At 42.8% G+C, this 16260-nt stretch overlaps 1 protein-coding gene across 1 annotated transcript; it reads right to left on the bottom strand.

The window, feature by feature from the left end:
* Positions 1–85: 85 nt before the first annotated feature.
* Positions 86–8039, bottom strand: psmc6 (proteasome 26S subunit, ATPase 6). Its single transcript, XM_038968623.1, has 14 exons — positions 7950–8039; positions 7422–7501; positions 7277–7316; positions 6220–6272; positions 6044–6111; positions 4206–4320; positions 4022–4109; positions 3684–3745; positions 3421–3544; positions 3131–3192; positions 2674–2794; positions 2250–2330; positions 2027–2098; positions 86–564 (listed from the first exon to the last, which is right to left on the bottom strand). The coding sequence occupies exons 1-14, from the start codon at positions 8032–8034 to the stop codon at positions 446–448; spliced, it is 1170 nt and encodes a 389-aa protein (XP_038824551.1). The 5' UTR covers positions 8035–8039; the 3' UTR covers positions 86–445.
* Positions 8040–16260: the final 8221 nt, after the last annotated feature.

The raw sequence follows: 16260 nt of genomic DNA on the forward strand, positions 1-16260 counted from the left end.
AAATTCACAAAGAAATCAAACCTGGCATCACAGCTTCCCCAAGGTTTAAAAGGCAGCAAAAAAAATAATTAAAAAAATAGGACAATCAGTGTGATATCCATGTTTTAATGTGACATATTCCTTTGCTTTTACAGATACAGGTGCTCCAATGGCAAGAATATTTGTTTTGTTAATATAACCCTAAATACTGGGCATAAATTTCACACTACGGAGTGGAGACAGGGACATTAATGTATCCATTTCCAATATCTATAACTGTTTTGAGGTCACTTCTTGGCAACTCTGTATATAAATGGTACACTAATTAGAACAGACCCCCCCCCCCCCCCCCCCAAGAAGCTTTTCTGCATCATACAAAAAGTTAAACCGCAACAGCAAACCCCATCCCAGCCTCCCTTTCTGATCTACTTTCCATTTTCACATATAGGAATACAGATATAGGCATTTATATAGGCTTGTAGTCCAGTTTGGATTCAAGCTTCTTTGAGTCGGCAACCTTGCGAACCGCCTTCATGAAATCCTCTTGAGTGACGTACTCGTGATCGGTACGGATCGCAAACATACCTGGAAGATGGAAAGGAACGAGACTTAGAGCATGAACAACAGGTTGGGTTCAGGACAATAACAGCTATGTTCAGATAGGTTTCCCGGACACAGATTAAGACTAGTTGTACAGTCGTGGCCAAAAGATTTGAGAATGACACAAATATTAATTTTCACAAAGTCTGCTGCCTCAGTTTGTATGATGGCAATTTGCATATACTCCAGAATGTTATGAAGAGTGATCAGATGAATTGCAAAGTCCCTCTTTGCCATGCAAATTAACTGAATCCCCAAAAAACAGCCCTGCCACAAAAGGACCAGCTGACATGTCAGTGATTCTCTCGTTAACACAGCTGTGAGTTGACGAGGACAAGGCTGGAGATCACTCTGTCATGCTGATTGAGTTTGAATAACAGACTGGAAGCTTCAAGGAGGGTGGTGCTTGGAATCATTGTTCTTCCTCTGGCAACCATGGTTACCTGCAAGGAAACACGTGCCGTCATCATTGCTTTGCACAATAAGGGCAGCAAAGAAGCCACTTCTCTCCAGGAAAAACCATCAGGGACAGACTGATATTCTGCAAAAGGTACAGGGATTGGACTGCTGAGGACTGGGGTAAAGTCATTTTCTCTGATGGATCCCCTTTCCGATTGTTTGGGGCATCCGGAAAAAAGCGTGTCCGGAGAAGACAAGGTGCTACCATCAGTCTTGTGTCATGCCAACAGTAAAGCATCCTGAGACCATTCATGTGTGGGGTTGCTTCTCAGCCAAGGGAGTGGGCTCACTCACATTTTTGCCTAAGAACACAGCCATGAATAAAGAATGGTACCAACACATCCTCCGAGAGCAACTTCTCCCAACCATCCAGGAACAGTTTGGTGACGAACAATGCCTTTTCCAGCATGATGGAGCACCTTGCCATAAGGCAAAAGTGATAACTAAGTGGCTCGGGGAACAAAACATCTATTTTGGGTCCATGGCCAGGAAACTCCCCAGACCTTAATCCCATTGAGAACTTGTGGTAAATCCTCAAGAGGCGGGTAGACAAACAGAAACCCATAAATTCTGACAAACTCCAAGCATTGATTATGCAAGAATGGGCTGCCATCAGTCAGGATGTGGCCCAGAAGTTAATTAACCGCATGCCAGGGCGGATTGCAGAGGTCTTGAAAAAGAAGGGTCAACACTTCAAATATTGACTCTTTTCATCAACTTCCTGTAATTGTCAATAAAAGCCTTTGACACATATGAAATGCTTGTAATTATACTTCAGTATTGCATAGTAACATCTGACAAAAATATCTAAAGACACTGAAGCAGCAAACTTTGTGGAAATTAATATTTGTGTCACTCTCAAAACTTTTGGCCACGACTGTAAACTAAAAAGCATACTCAATGGAGAATCTTCATTAAAATGGCTTTTCAGTCCAGGACTAGGCTTTATTTTTAGCCGGGAAAGCCGCCCATAATGTTGGTCAGTTACCTGCTTCGGTGCACACGTTTCTCAAATCGGCTCCGTTGAAGCCGTCTGAAAGCTTCACGATCGCTTCGTAATCTAAAAATACAAAGCGACAACACCTGTTAAAAGAAGCAGTATAACAAAATTCGAAAACATGATTACACCCAAATGTGTCCCAGTCCCTGCTGTGCTATAAATCAAGACTACAGTGTCTCCATAGTGAGTGAGTGTGCACACACACACACACCTATTTCTCCATGTTTGGTGATGGGGCCAGAGTGAATCTTCAGGATGTCCAAGCGGGCCTGTTCATTGGGCAGCTCAATGTCTGTTGGAACAGTAGAAATAACCATGGGTAACTCATCGTTTCATACCATAGACATTCACATTTCTTTCTACTTGGTTATGATCGAGAAAGAAATGGAAGGAGATCATTGTGGCCTTATCTCCCAAAGGGGATAAGGTCCTGCATGGCTCAGTTGGTAGAGCACGGCACTTGCAACATCAGGTTTGTGGGTTCGATTCCTGGGACCATCCATAGCCAAAGAATGTATGCACACATAACTAAGTCACTTAGGATAAAAGCGTCTGCTAAATGGCATATATCGTTATATTACATTAAGAGGATTAAGTATGGATGCGGGATGATGATGAGAGGAGGAAGAACGTACGGATCTTGCGGTCCAGTCTGCCGGGACGCAGCAGTGCAGGGTCCAGGGTGTCAGGCCGGTTGGTGGCCATGATCATCTTGACTCTGTGCAGGGTGTCAAAGCCGTCCATTTGGTTCAGCAGCTGGGCGGTGCACAAACACACAAAAGATAAGTCGGCGAGGAGCCAACTCATGGAGAGGATTATCTGCCGTGGATCCGGATAACTTTAGACATCTTTCAGTAAGACCCTTCAGTGCATATTGAAATGCCAGTCAAGCTGGCTGCAAACTACACATCACCGAGTTCTATTCCCAGCTTCAACATCCCCACAAGATATACTGTACTGACCAAGCCACAGAACAGTCTTTCCCCAAATAAATATATTTTACAGAACCATCATTCTCATAGAAAGCAACATCTGTTGAACATTATCCATTCTATGTAACATATATCTAAGAGTTATTGCCGCCCATTTTACCTCCATCAGGGTCCTCTGGATCTCTCTGTCAGCTGACGTGCCCTCTGAAAACCTTCGGCCACCTTGTAGAGAAGAAAGTATTTCACTTAACACATTCAACATTCCCGGACACTGCACGCAATGCAAAGCAAAGGGAGAAGGAATAGATATGGTATCAGGGCTCAGGATGCTTAGCCTGGTCCCAGATCTGGTTTTGCTGTATAGCCAACTCCTTTGGTTGACAATGACCACAGCAATTGGCTTTACAGCTCAAACTGATCTGGGACCAGGCTACAGGTGAGGATGCTCACCGATGGCGTCGATCTCGTCCATGAAGATGATGCAGGGCTGGTGGTCCCTGGCATAGTTGAACATCTCCCTGATGAGCCTGGCGCTCTCTCCAATGTACTTATCCACAATGGAGCTGGACACAACCTGCCGCAACCGGTGCAAAGACAGGACAAACCGGTGCAAAGAAGACAGGACATGCTAAGCGTCAGCCATGTTGTTCAAAGAATAGTGAATACAGCCCGAAGGGCCAGTGGAGGAAAACAAAGTGTAGCTTATTACTCACCTTGAGGAAGTTACAGTCCATCTGACTGGCTACAGCTCTTGCCAGAAGGGTCTTTCCGGTGCCTAATGAAAAGATAAGTGCATAAAGGAAATCGATGAATAAACCCTCAGGACCTCAGTGACATAACTTAACCTGCATTACTCAGGGTGAATCTCAAGTCTTTCCTTGGTTCGCCGCATCCTTTATTCCTAGAGCTCCTTCTCAAGACGCATTGGAGGAGGTCTGAGGGGAGGGACCTCAGATCCAATGTGTTTTGAGATGTAGGTCAAGGAATCCAGGACATGAGGAATCAAGGAACAATTTAAAGAGTCTACATCAAAATCCTGCTAGTGACTCACCTGGAGGTCCGTAGAGCAGGCAGCCCTTTGGAGGGATAATCCCCACCCTCAGGAAAAGCTCAGGGTTGGTCAGGGGCAGCTCAATCACCTGACAGGGAACATAGGGGAGTGTCATATAGAACACCTGCCTGCTTCAGGGAAAAACTTGGAATGTCATAACTGTACTGTAGGATGTGACGTGTACCTCTCTCAGTTCACGGATCTGCTCGGCCAAGCCACCGATCTCTGAGTAGGAGATACTGCCAGGGTCTTCATGGGACATGTTGTACACCAGGGGGTCGACCTCTCTGGGCAGATACCTGTAGGGTGGGTGAGCGTACATGTCTGCCATCAGGGAAAACATTTAGGCCTGACATACCTTATACTTTTACCATTTTGTGTCAGTAGACTGAATTGACATTTGCTCAACGGGTGTGTGTCTGTGTTAGGGCTGCACAATGAATCAAATTCACATTGAAATTGCTAAATTGATTTGTGCAATATCCATATCGCAAGAGATCCATATCGCATCCAATATTTTGGAACGCGAATAAGCCGCGTTTAACGTCAGTTACGGTTTACTCCGTTTGTCGTCTCTCTCCCTCTCATCGAATGTGGCTGCTTCCCACACACACCAAGCCCCGTCCCGGTCACTCAAGCAGCACAGTTCCTCCTCCTCGCTGTTAGATTCACTATAAGTTTGCATGCTGTTCTGTTAGGTCAAATGCAGTCAACACAATGCTGCTTTCCACTTCGCCTCTTAATATAAATCATTCTATTTCAATAGTTCCAACAGTTCACCCAAGTGTTTTGATCTATATCGCAAGTGAAATTGCAATATATAATGGTCAAAAAAATATTTATTTTTTAAATCGCAATTAAAATGTTTTGCCCATATATTGCAGCCCTATTGCGTGTGGGTGCAGTACCAATTACGGATGTTAGCGGTTAACCGTTAAATCGGATAGCCGCCGAAAATACATTTTACCGTTCATGCTTATCGGTCTATAGGTTAATTTGCATAATTTTGTGGAATGAAATTGCTGCGTGTATTTTTGTTAGTCATCATGCATCTTATTAAAATCACACGCGCACACAGAGCCTGGTTTGAGGAGCGGAATAGTTTACCACCTGTCAGACAATGCAAGAGCAGCTCCTCAAAAAGCTTGTACTAGAGTGAAACGTGCTTTTGCAAGCCCAGTCACTGCGTCAAAAAATAACAATTCCAAATGCAATCACGTGTTAAACTGTTTTGATGGCCACGATTAAAGAGCTATTACTTGTATTTTTCAATCTCAACTCGTAATCAAAGGGCGCCTCCCATTCTTCATTCGAGTGCATAGGCTATAGTCGATGGTAGGCAGGCTATCAGCGAGTCACCCACCACTTTGCAATGTGAGCTTGTGGCAGTATAATTGTTTGAAACTGAACGTTTTACTTTACTTCAAATAATGAGGCATGTCTTACGTTGCTTCAACGTAGCCTAACCATTATTCAACCATAGAAACAGAGGCAATTGTTTTATAAAGACTTCCTCATGCCATTAAGCAGCATTTCTCTCCTGTTCTATTGCTTTTCATATCAACTTTCTTTCGTTGTCCAGAAGCCAAAGGCACAACCCTAGTCATATTAGCAACCCATCCTAGTTGTTGCTAATAGATGCCCCGTCTTTCTACGTTTCTAACAGAGATTTTCATCTCTGTCACATATGGAATCGCTCTCATTGGGTGTGCTGTTTAGAATAATGGTTTCCCACAAATTGTATTTTAGCAAATGTTTGAAAATTACATTTGATTAGCTGCTTCATTACAGGAGTTGCATGTTCAATAATATAGCCTTTTGACTAAGACGATAGGCTTGCTATTGTTGCATGTGTCCACTAAGCTCTTAATGAAAAATTGCCATTCCTTTTATGCATGCATGGTATTTTCTGTTGGTCACTTAATTTTACTGTTAGGGAAGAATTTAACCATTTATTGACCGGTTAATGAGGGTCGGTTAGCGGCAGCAAAATCGATCAAAATTTGCATCCCTAGTGCCTACCTCATAATGGTGAGGGTGGTCATGTCCAGGGCCACTCTAGTGCCTGGTTTGAGCTGTGATTTATCCAGCTGTGTGAAAATGACAGAGAAATGAGCTCAATTACAATCATGGAGAGATGACACATTAAGTAAATAATCACTGATGAAACGTTGGTAACATCATGGTTTAAGACCTACTTGTCTGCGGCAGCCAACAACATAGCGAGGTCCATTGGTTGCCTTGACAATGACTGTGAAGAGAAGTAGATAATGAACATAACATGGGGTGCGTTCGTAAATTCCCTCTGGCTATCTACTCCGATTTCAGAGCACTCTCGTATGAGTGTGCCAGAGCGTACAATAACTGCTGAATTTACGAACGCTCAACATTGAATATGGCCGGTGTCAGTAAACGTTGGCAAAAAATGTAATTAAATTGTTGCCAGCAGCCCAGTTACAGTCATCAACGCTCTGGATAACATGAAAACAACCTAACCAGCTCTGCTAGGGCGAGTAAAATGGTCAGAGTGAGGTGTTCTCTCATTTGTGTCTGGAAGTAGCTAGCAAGCTAGCCAGTTGGCTTGGGTGCTTGACTGCCGTTGTGAGACCAGAACTCTCGGATCAACCCTACTCCTCCGCCAGAGTGTCCAGTGTGCGCTCTGAACGCTCTGAGAGCAAACGGACAATCTGACAACACTCTGAATTTACAAACGCCCAAAGTAAAATGAGGCACTCCAGAGTGAATTTACGAACACACCCATGGCATTGTGTGTTCTTCAATGCACTCTGGAGTGCCAGAGTGAGCTCTGGGCGTTTGTACATTCAGAGCGCACATTGTACGCTCTGGCCGAGGAGTAGGGTTGACCTGAGAGTTCTGATCTCACAACTGTAGTCAACTGGCTAAAGTTGGCTAACTTGCTAGCTACTTCCAGACACAAATGAGAGAACACCTCACTCTTACCATTTTAGTCGCCTTAGCAGAGGTGCTTAGGATGTTTTCATGTTGTCTAGAGCGTTGGTGACTAACTGCGCTGCTGACAACAATTTTATGAATTGTTTTTGGCCGACACTGGTTATATTCAACGGGTGTTACTCTGCTCATCAGTTATTCTGCTCTCTGGCACACACTGACGAGTGCTTCGAAATCGGAGTAGCTAACCAGAGTGAATTTACGAACGCACCATAATATGTGACGTTTAAGGATGTAACTAGGCATATAAATAGTACGATTGCAGTGATATTCGCTACAACTTACATTTCTCCTCCGTCAGCTGTTTGAGCACTTCACCCACAATCTACATAAAGTATAAAAATAATTCGCAGTTCAAATCCATTCATTAAGACACATTTTTGTACACTATATTGCCGGTCAATAATCACGTGTGAATACACAATCTTACCTGACCAACACTTTGTAAGGCCTTCAGGTCATTTTCAGATTTTTCATATTGTTTTGTCTGTTCCTTGAGCTGTTCCCTCACTGAAAACAGAGTCAGACAGTGGATACGAATGGAATCAAGATGTGTAGCTAACGTTAGCTAGCTACAGTTAGTAAGTTAACGTTAGCTGATTATGTCTGTTATTGTTCTTCCATGACTTCAAGCTAAACTCGAACTAATATTGTTAGCTATCGGTCTTAGCAAATAACGTTAGCTGGTTAAACTGTTTTGCCATGGCTTAGTACAGCAAATACACTTCAATATACGGCTAGTTGCAGCTGTTTTTGTAGCTAGCATTTTGCTAACACGTTAGCCGGTTGTGAAGACCATTAATTTCTATGGACGAGTCTACTGGCACTGCATGACAAAGCGAGTTACAAGTAGCCAACAACCGCGTATCTAACTGGTTGTTGCTCATTTTAGTTAGATAACCAATTTTATGTGCATTATTCGGATCTATTGACAAAGACACGGTAATACATTACTTACACTCTTTTAAACGTCCGTCAATCTCTTTATGTTCAAGTAATCTTTTCCTGTAATCTTGGAGTCCCTTTTCTCTGGTGTCAGCCATGTTGCCTCTATGAACTATGGGAACTGTACGACGTCGGAAGATGCGTATTGTTTCTGTGTCATCATGCAATTTGTCACATCTGCCACATGGGAGAGGTGTCTCCTCATACTGCTCACTGGCTGAAAATATGACCAAGACCAAAGGACCCTCCAAAGGATGCCCCTTGACACTGAAAACAAAATCCTGTGGATCCAAAAGAAGAGTTTTGTTGGGAAATAAAATATTCCCCCTCACTTTCAAATTACAAAAACAAATCCTTCTAACTAAAAATGAATCTGGTTATGTTTAGCTTGGGTGACTTTCCCAGTGATGGGTCACAGATTAATAATAAGGGACTGTACGTTATTTATTATGAGGGATACCTGGAGAAAATCGGATCTCCCTGAACGCTTGAAAAAAAATACAAGTGACCCTCCCCTATACCAAAATTAATAATTAAAACATAAAGTAGCAGAGCACATGCCTACCGTTTACCCTAACTCCTAGGACAGATCAGAGCCTTATGTACTTTGTTTTGTAAGCATTACAAGGCAAAGTACTCAGAAGGTTGTGGATTCGCAGACCACCGCAGACAAGGGTGAAAATATATCCATTATAGTAAAGCACTGCGTGAATCATTTTATTTGCGGTCCGAGAAAAAAATTGCATTTTACAAACGCATTTCATTCCAATCTACGTAATTTTACATGACTGGGATGAGGATAATCTTTTTAATACCGCAACAGAGCATGCCAAAGAATGAGCGCATGCTGCAGCACCTGAGGAGTTTTAATTTATATACAGGCTACTGTAAAAAAAGAAAAAAAAAGAGAAGAAAGATAGTCTAAGTTTGGAACAGTGCTTAAGATGTCGATCAACTGTAAAAATGGAGCTCAACAAAACCAGTTACAAATGAAATATCTGATCACCAATGATTTAGACAAAAAGCCAATAATTGTTTAACACAGCAGTCACATATCAGGTCATTTTTTTCATTAGGGAACCTATAATTTTCAAATGTATTATATTTTATTCCATGATATTGTTGTTACAAAAAAGATTTGTGTTGACTGTGATTAGGGAATTGGAATATAAGAACATTTGCTAGGCTAAATTAACATGCATAGCTCACCACATGATCCTTAAACCAAAGACTGGCCAAACCTCTGTTTTCTAAAAGTGAATTCAAAGACACTGTAGAATGACTGTATAGCCTAATAAGGCATTTTTAGTTTAATTACTATTTCATTCAAAGTTAAATGTAATTCTATACAGTTTAAATATTACATTTATAGGCATGCTGTTGTTGATGTGTTGTTGAAATGCTGAGCGCTCCTGCCTGCCTGTAGCATGTCACAAATGCTTTACAATTGATTTCTTAAATGGCAGGCTATAGCTTTGAAATAATAATATAGCCCAAATAATACATGTTCGTTCCTTCTTAGGCGACCTGGCTTGCTCCTGACTGATTTAAAGTTAGTATTTTGTTTAGTATCCTGTTGAAATGTCAAACGTCAATTGAATGTGACAGAATCGTTACTTCTCAAGCAAAGTAAATGTTTTAAACTCATTGTCCTCGGCTAAAGAAGGTTGTAGTGCAGCCTCTGAATGTTATAGAGACAAACCAAATATATCTCATATGCATCGGCGTCACGTCTGTCCCCTGCATTTTACAGCTTGTTTCTAGCATAAAGCATTGCGGACTAAAGCGTTGTTATAGATCGCTTTATAATCATGTCCATACGAATGCTGTGAAATCCTGTGGGATATTCCGTGTTCTGAACGAGTACATAACGGGACATGGATTACCGTGGGACCGTTGTATCGATTTCAAGAAAAAACTGGGCGCCTGGAGACGCCGAGTGAGTGAATAGAGGCATTTGCGATTTCAAATGTCAGTCATCTCATCTGTGTTAATTGCAACCCAATTTGATGTGCGGGCTCTGTCTAAAACCTTCATGTGATTCAATATCATCTGCTATATCCTGGATTCTATGTGTAACAGTGTCATTGGAAAGAAGGATTTCACTGATCTTTGTAGCAGCAGTTGGGCCTAAAACCTCTCGGCAAGCATCCACGACTGAGGGCATGACCAGCTTTTAAACAATGGTTAAAGGAGCCTGCCAATTGGAAATGTTATGAGAGAGTAAGTATGAAGCTTTCAGTAAACTTTCGTTGTCTGTGAAATTATTGTGGAACATTTTTGTTTGGCTGGTCTTACATATCACACAGATCGGTTTTGGCAGGCAGCTGTTATTTTAAACAAATCCAGGCAGAAAGAAAGAGCTTGCAGATTGTATAGAAGGGCTAGCTTGTGTGTGTGTGTGTGTGTGTGTGTGTTTGATTAACTTGGTCTCAGAGCATTTTGTGTTATTCTGTACAAAAATCTGTATATAAATCCAAGACATGCCATTATGTTTCGTATGGTAAGCATTCGTTTGTGGATGTCCATATAATATGTTTCGAATTATAATTTGTATTATATGTTACGCATTTGCAAAACGTACACTATGTTACAAATTTGCAAAACATATGATATGTTGCAATTTCGCAAAATGTACAATATGTTACAAATTTGCTAAACTTATGATGTTACAAATTCTAGCTAGGTGGCTAATGTTAATTAGCTGGCTAACATTAGATAGGCTAGGTGTTAGGGTTAGGGGTTAGGGTTAAGTTTAGGAGTTGAGTTAAAGGGTTAGAGTTAGGGCAGGGGTTAGCTAAAAGGGTTAAGGTTAGGGTTAGGAGAAGGGTTAGCTAACATGCTAAGTAGATGCAAAGTAGCTAAAAAGTAATACGTAGTTGAAAATGTGCTAATTATCTAAAATGCTAAAGTTGCCCTTGATGAGATTCAAACTCACAACATTTAGGTTGCTAGATGGTCGCGTTATGCGCCCACCCATCCACCCCGACTAACCACCCTACTTTTGTTTTTGTCCTAAGAAGCCATCTGTCTTATGTAACCATACCAAACGTAACATATCATACTAATTAAAGTGTCCCGGATTTACAATTCCTATGTCACGTCTAGTCTATGAGAACAGGCTGGTTTGGTGTACAGTAACTATACTTAGACATGGTAATACAATTTCTTTACTGCAGCATGCATAGTTCAGCGCATTGCACAAGTAGGCCCATGGCAAGTATTTATCTGAGTCAAGTATATACAGTATTCCAGTCAAATATGCAGCAGACCATGAAAAAATCCTGATCATATTCAAGACTCTCAGGTTTCAGGTATGACATAGATGCAAACAGTGTCGAAGTAACACAAGTTTATTACTAGAACAGGGGGCAGGCAAAACGACAGGTCAAGGACAGGCAGAGGTCAGTAATCCAGAAAGGGTACAACAGGTCCAGAACGGCAGGCAGTCTCAGGGTCAGGGCAGGCAGATGTAAATGATCCTGTATGGTGTGGCAAGATACAGAACGGCAGGCAGGCTCAGGGTCAGGGCAGGCAGAATGGTCAAAACCCGGGAAAGACTAGAAAACAGGAACAAGAACAGACAGGCGCAAGGGGACAAACGCTGGTAGGTTTCACGAAACAAAACGAACTGGCAACAGACAAACAGAGAACACAGGTATAAATACACTGGGGATAATGGGGAAGATGGGTGACACCTAGAGAGGGGTGGAGACAAGCACAAAGACAGGTGAAACAGATCAGGGTGTGACACAAGACAAATATGCTGCAGACAGGCAAGCATTCCTCCACAGACCGGCTCCGGTCCTAAACCCTCCCACTGACTGAAAGAGAAATATCATGAGCCTCACCTATTTTCCTCTTGGTAACTATTGTGTACATTTCGACCTCTCCCGAAGAATGTTTAATGACACTCTTCTAGTCTGGATATCAGCTGATTTTGTGTTCTTAGTGAGCAGAGGAAGCAAAGTTATAAGAGGCTTGCAGGAAACCCAAATAAGTGGCCTTCATCTGCTACAGAGTTATAAACATCAGCTGTGCACAGAGTTATAAAACAGCAGTAAAGCAATCACAACAGTCAAAGTACTTAATCACATCCAACAGTAGTCATAAACTAATAAACTCCTTGTACCTGGATCTTTAGTAACTTCTCTGGCATCAAACACTATCAACAAAAATAAGAACACGTACCCCACAGTTTGGGAACCACTGCCTAAACTAAATATGAACTTTAGTAATCTTACATTTTTCCATTACAGTCATTAATTCCATTGTAATCTCAATTCAAAGGTTATTGTATGAAATAACTATTACTTTGAAGTTGTACCACAGACATGACTTAGTAATAGAGATTCTACAGTTTGTGGCGTAGCTGTCCAGTGTTCCAAGGCAGTACTGTGTAACACAGTATGGTATGATATTTATGTTCTGAAACATGTCAAATGGACTCTAATGGCAGCTAGAGGGTGAAATAAATGTTGTACATGTTCAAGCATGTTAGAGGAAGGAGACCAACCAACCTGTGAATATCAGGTGATTTGCCCCTAAGACATTTCACAGGATGAACATATTAGACGTATAGACAAACTCTTATTAAAAACAGCGGTTTTCTTGACTTGTTTTATTCCTTACATAGTAAGGTACAACGTCTTCAGCGTATGAGCATTGCCATCTGATCAAATTAATATGCTGTGGATTAGATATCATATCTCTATGATGTGGTATAGGCCTACTGATAAATGGGACCTGACTATGTCGTGATCCTGTCGATTTAGCTGACCACAAGCTCTGGTATTCCCACCCAGTTGTTCAAACAACCTCTGTGCTGTCACATTGCATTAGCTATACTAGAGTGCTCTGCATGGAAGGTTTCAATGGAAACACAGCAAGCAGCACTTCATGGGATGTCTTTGCCTAATAAACCACAGACATGGATGATAATGTCTAGTGGTACCCCAGAGTCATCTGGTCTCCAAATGTAGAGAATGAGTAAACAACACAGCCCTCTGGCGGCACCCCATCATTCAGTGCAATTTGAATGAGGATAGACAGTGAAGCAACCACCACAGAAACTTCAACTCAACAACCCCCCTGTAAATCAGGGGGGTTGGTCTTTGGATGCTGCTAATATTCTCAACTCGGAAGCATTAAAAAACATTCCTGTGGGAAATGATGGGTTACACTACACACATCAAAAGGAAAATAAAAGGAATTGGGCCACCCCATGCCATCGCCATAAACACTGAAGGGAAACAAACGGCTTAAATAGCTAGGGAAGGGAGCAGAATAGTGATTAGGGAAGTTGGATCACCAGGTGGGTGGTGAGTTGAAAGGAGAGGGGTCGGAAACAACAAAGCGATTAATTACAATTTTCAAAGCTTCTTTGAAAACGAAAATAAATCATAATTAAACAACAGTGGGACAGATCCTTCAGCCTTCTTAGACTCAACAACCCTGAAGCAACTATCAGCAGATAAAAAATAATAACTAAAAAAAGAGATCACCCGAAAATAAATAGTGGATACTGTTAAAACATTCACGTGGAGAAAAGCACCAGGAATGGATGTTTTCCCATAGAACTCTATTTAACATTTTGAGACAAAATAGCACCCCTTTTACACAAATGACAACACACATCACTCAATTTACAGTACATTGGGTACAGGTACAGAGTCAATGTGCGGGGGCACCGGTTAGTCGAGGTAATTGAGGTAATATGTACATGTAGGTAGAGTTGAGGTGACTATGCATAGATAATAAACAGAGAATAGCAGCAGCGTAAAAGGGGGGGGGGGGGGGGGGGGGGGCAATGCAAAAAGTCTGGGTAGCCATATGATTAGCTATTCATGAGTCTTATGGCTTGGGGGTAGAAGCTGTTGAGAAGTCTTTTGGACCTAGACTTGGCACTCCGATACCGCTTGCCGTGCGGTAGCGGAGTGAACAGTCTATGACTAGAGTGGCTGGAGTCTTTGACAGTTTTTAGGGCCTACCTCTGACACTACCTGGTATAGAGGTCCTGGATGACAGGAAGCTTGGCCCCAGTGATGTACTGGGCCGTATGCACTACCCTCTGTAGTGCCTTGCGGTTGGATGCTGAACAGTTGCCATACCAGGCAGTGATGCAACCAGTCAGGATGCTCTCGATGGTGTAGCTGTTGAACTTTGAGGATCTGAGGACCCATGCCAAATCTTTTCAGTCTCCTGAGGGGGAATAGGTTTTGCCGTGCACTCTTCACGACTGTCTTGGTGTGCTTGGACCATGATAGTTTGTTGGTGATGTGGACACCAAGGAACTTGAAGCTCTCAACCTGCTCCACTACAGCCCTGTCGATGAGAATGGGGGCGTGCTCGGTCCTCCTTTCCCTGTAGTCCACAATCATCTGCTTTGTCTGTATCGCGTTGAGGGAGATGTTGTTGTCCTTGCTCCACACGGCCAGGTCTCTGACCTCCCCCCTATAGGCTGCCTCATCGTTGTCGGTGATCAGGCCTACCCCTGTTGTGTCATCAGCAAACTTAATGATGGTGTTGGGGTCGTGCTTGGCCGTGCAGTCATGAGTGAACAGGGAGTACAGGAGGGGACTGAGCGCGCACCCCTGAGGGGCCCCGTGTTGAGGATCAGCATGGTGGATGTGTTGTTACCTACCCTTACCACCTGGAGGCAGCCCGTCAGGAAATCCAGGATCCATTTGCCGAGGTAGGTGTTTAGTCCCAGGGTCCTTAGCTTATTGATGACCTCTGAGGGCACTATGGTGTTGAACGCTGAGCTGTAGTCAATGAATAGCATTCTCACATAGGTGTTCCTTTTGTCCAGGTGGGAAAGGGCATTGTGGAGTGCAATAGAGACTCCATCATCTGTGAATCTGTTGGGGCGGTATGCAAATTGAAGTGGGTCTAGGGTTTCTGGGATAATGGTGCTGATGCGGGCCATGACAGGCATTTCAAAGCACTTCATGGCTGCAGACGTGAGTGCTACGGGTTGGTAGTCATTAAGGCAGGTTACCTTAGTGTTCTTGGGTACAGGGACTTCAGTGGTCTGCTTGAAACATGTTGGTATTACAGACTCACACAGGGAGAGTTTGAAAATGTCAGTGAAAACACTTGCCAGTTGGTCAGCGCATGCTCAGAGTACACATCCTGGTCATTTGTCTGGCCATCCGGCCTTGTGAACGTTGACCTGTTTAAAGGTCTTACTCACATCGGCTATGGAGAGCGTGATCACACAGTCTTCTGGAACAAATGACATTCTCGTGCATGTTTTAATGTTACTTGCCTCGAAGCGAGCATAGAAGTAATTTAGCTTGTCTGGTAGGCTCGTGCCACTGGGAAGCTCACGGCTGTGCTTCTCTTTTTAGTCTGTAATAGTTTGCAAGCCCTGCCACATCTGACGAGCGTCGGAGCCGGTGTAGTACGATTCGATCTTAGTCCTGTATTGACTTTTTGCTGTTTGATGGTTCGTCAGAGGGCATAGCAGGATTTCTTGTATGCTTCCAGGTTAGAGTCTCGCTCCTTGAAAGCGGCAGCTCTACCATTTAGCTCAGTGCGGATGTTGCCTGTAATCCATGGCTTCTGGTTGGGGTATGTATTTGTATTTATTATGGATCCCCATTAGCTGCTGCTTTAGCAGCTTATACAATTTTAAAAACATTACAATACATTCACAGATTTCACAACACACTGTGTGCCCTCAGGCCCCTACTCCACCACTACCACATATCTACAGTACTAAATCCATGTGTATTTATAGTGTGTGTGTGTGTGTGTGTGTGTGTGTGTGTGTGTGTGTGTGTGTGTGTGTGTGTGTGTGTGTGTGTGTGTGTGTGTGTGTGTGTGTGTGTGTGTGTGTGTGTGTGTATGCATGCATGTGTCTGTGTCAATGTTTGAGTTGCTTCACAGTTCCCGCTGTTCCATAAGGTGTTTTTAAAAAAATGTTTTACTGCTTGCATCAGTTACTTGATGTGGAATAGAGTTCCATGTAGTCATGGCTCTATGTAGTAATGTGTGCCTCCCATAGTCTGTTCTGGACTTGGGGACTGTGAAGAGACCTCTTGTGACGTGTCTTGTGGGGTATGCATGGGTGTCCGGCTGTGTCCCAGTAGTCTAGACAGACAGCTCGGTGCATTCATCATTTCAATACCTCTCATAAATAAAAGTAGTAATGAAGTCAATCTCTCCTCTAATTTCAGCAAGAAGAGATTGACATGCATATTATTAATATTAGCTCTCTGTGTTCATCCAAGGGCCAGCCGTGCTGCCCTGTTCTGAGCCAATTGCAATTTTCCTAAGTCCTTTTTTGTGGCACCTGACCACACGACTGAACAGTAGTC

This window comes from Salvelinus namaycush, chromosome 29 (genome assembly GCF_016432855.1).
Source record: "Salvelinus namaycush isolate Seneca chromosome 29, SaNama_1.0, whole genome shotgun sequence".
In the NCBI taxonomy this organism is placed as follows: Eukaryota; Metazoa; Chordata; class Actinopteri; order Salmoniformes; family Salmonidae; genus Salvelinus; species Salvelinus namaycush.

Coding starts and splice junctions, on each gene's coding strand:
- psmc6 (XM_038968623.1), bottom strand. CDS start 8,034: ATGGCTGACACCAGAGAAAAGGGACTCCAAGATTACAGGAAAAGATTA. Junction 4,321..6,043: donor ACCACCCTCACCATTATGAG/GTAGGCACTAGG, acceptor CCCACCCTACAG/GTATCTGCCCAGAGAGGTCG. Junction 3,193..3,420: donor GGACGAGATCGACGCCATCG/GTGAGCATCCTC, acceptor CTTCTCTACAAG/GTGGCCGAAGGTTTTCAGAG.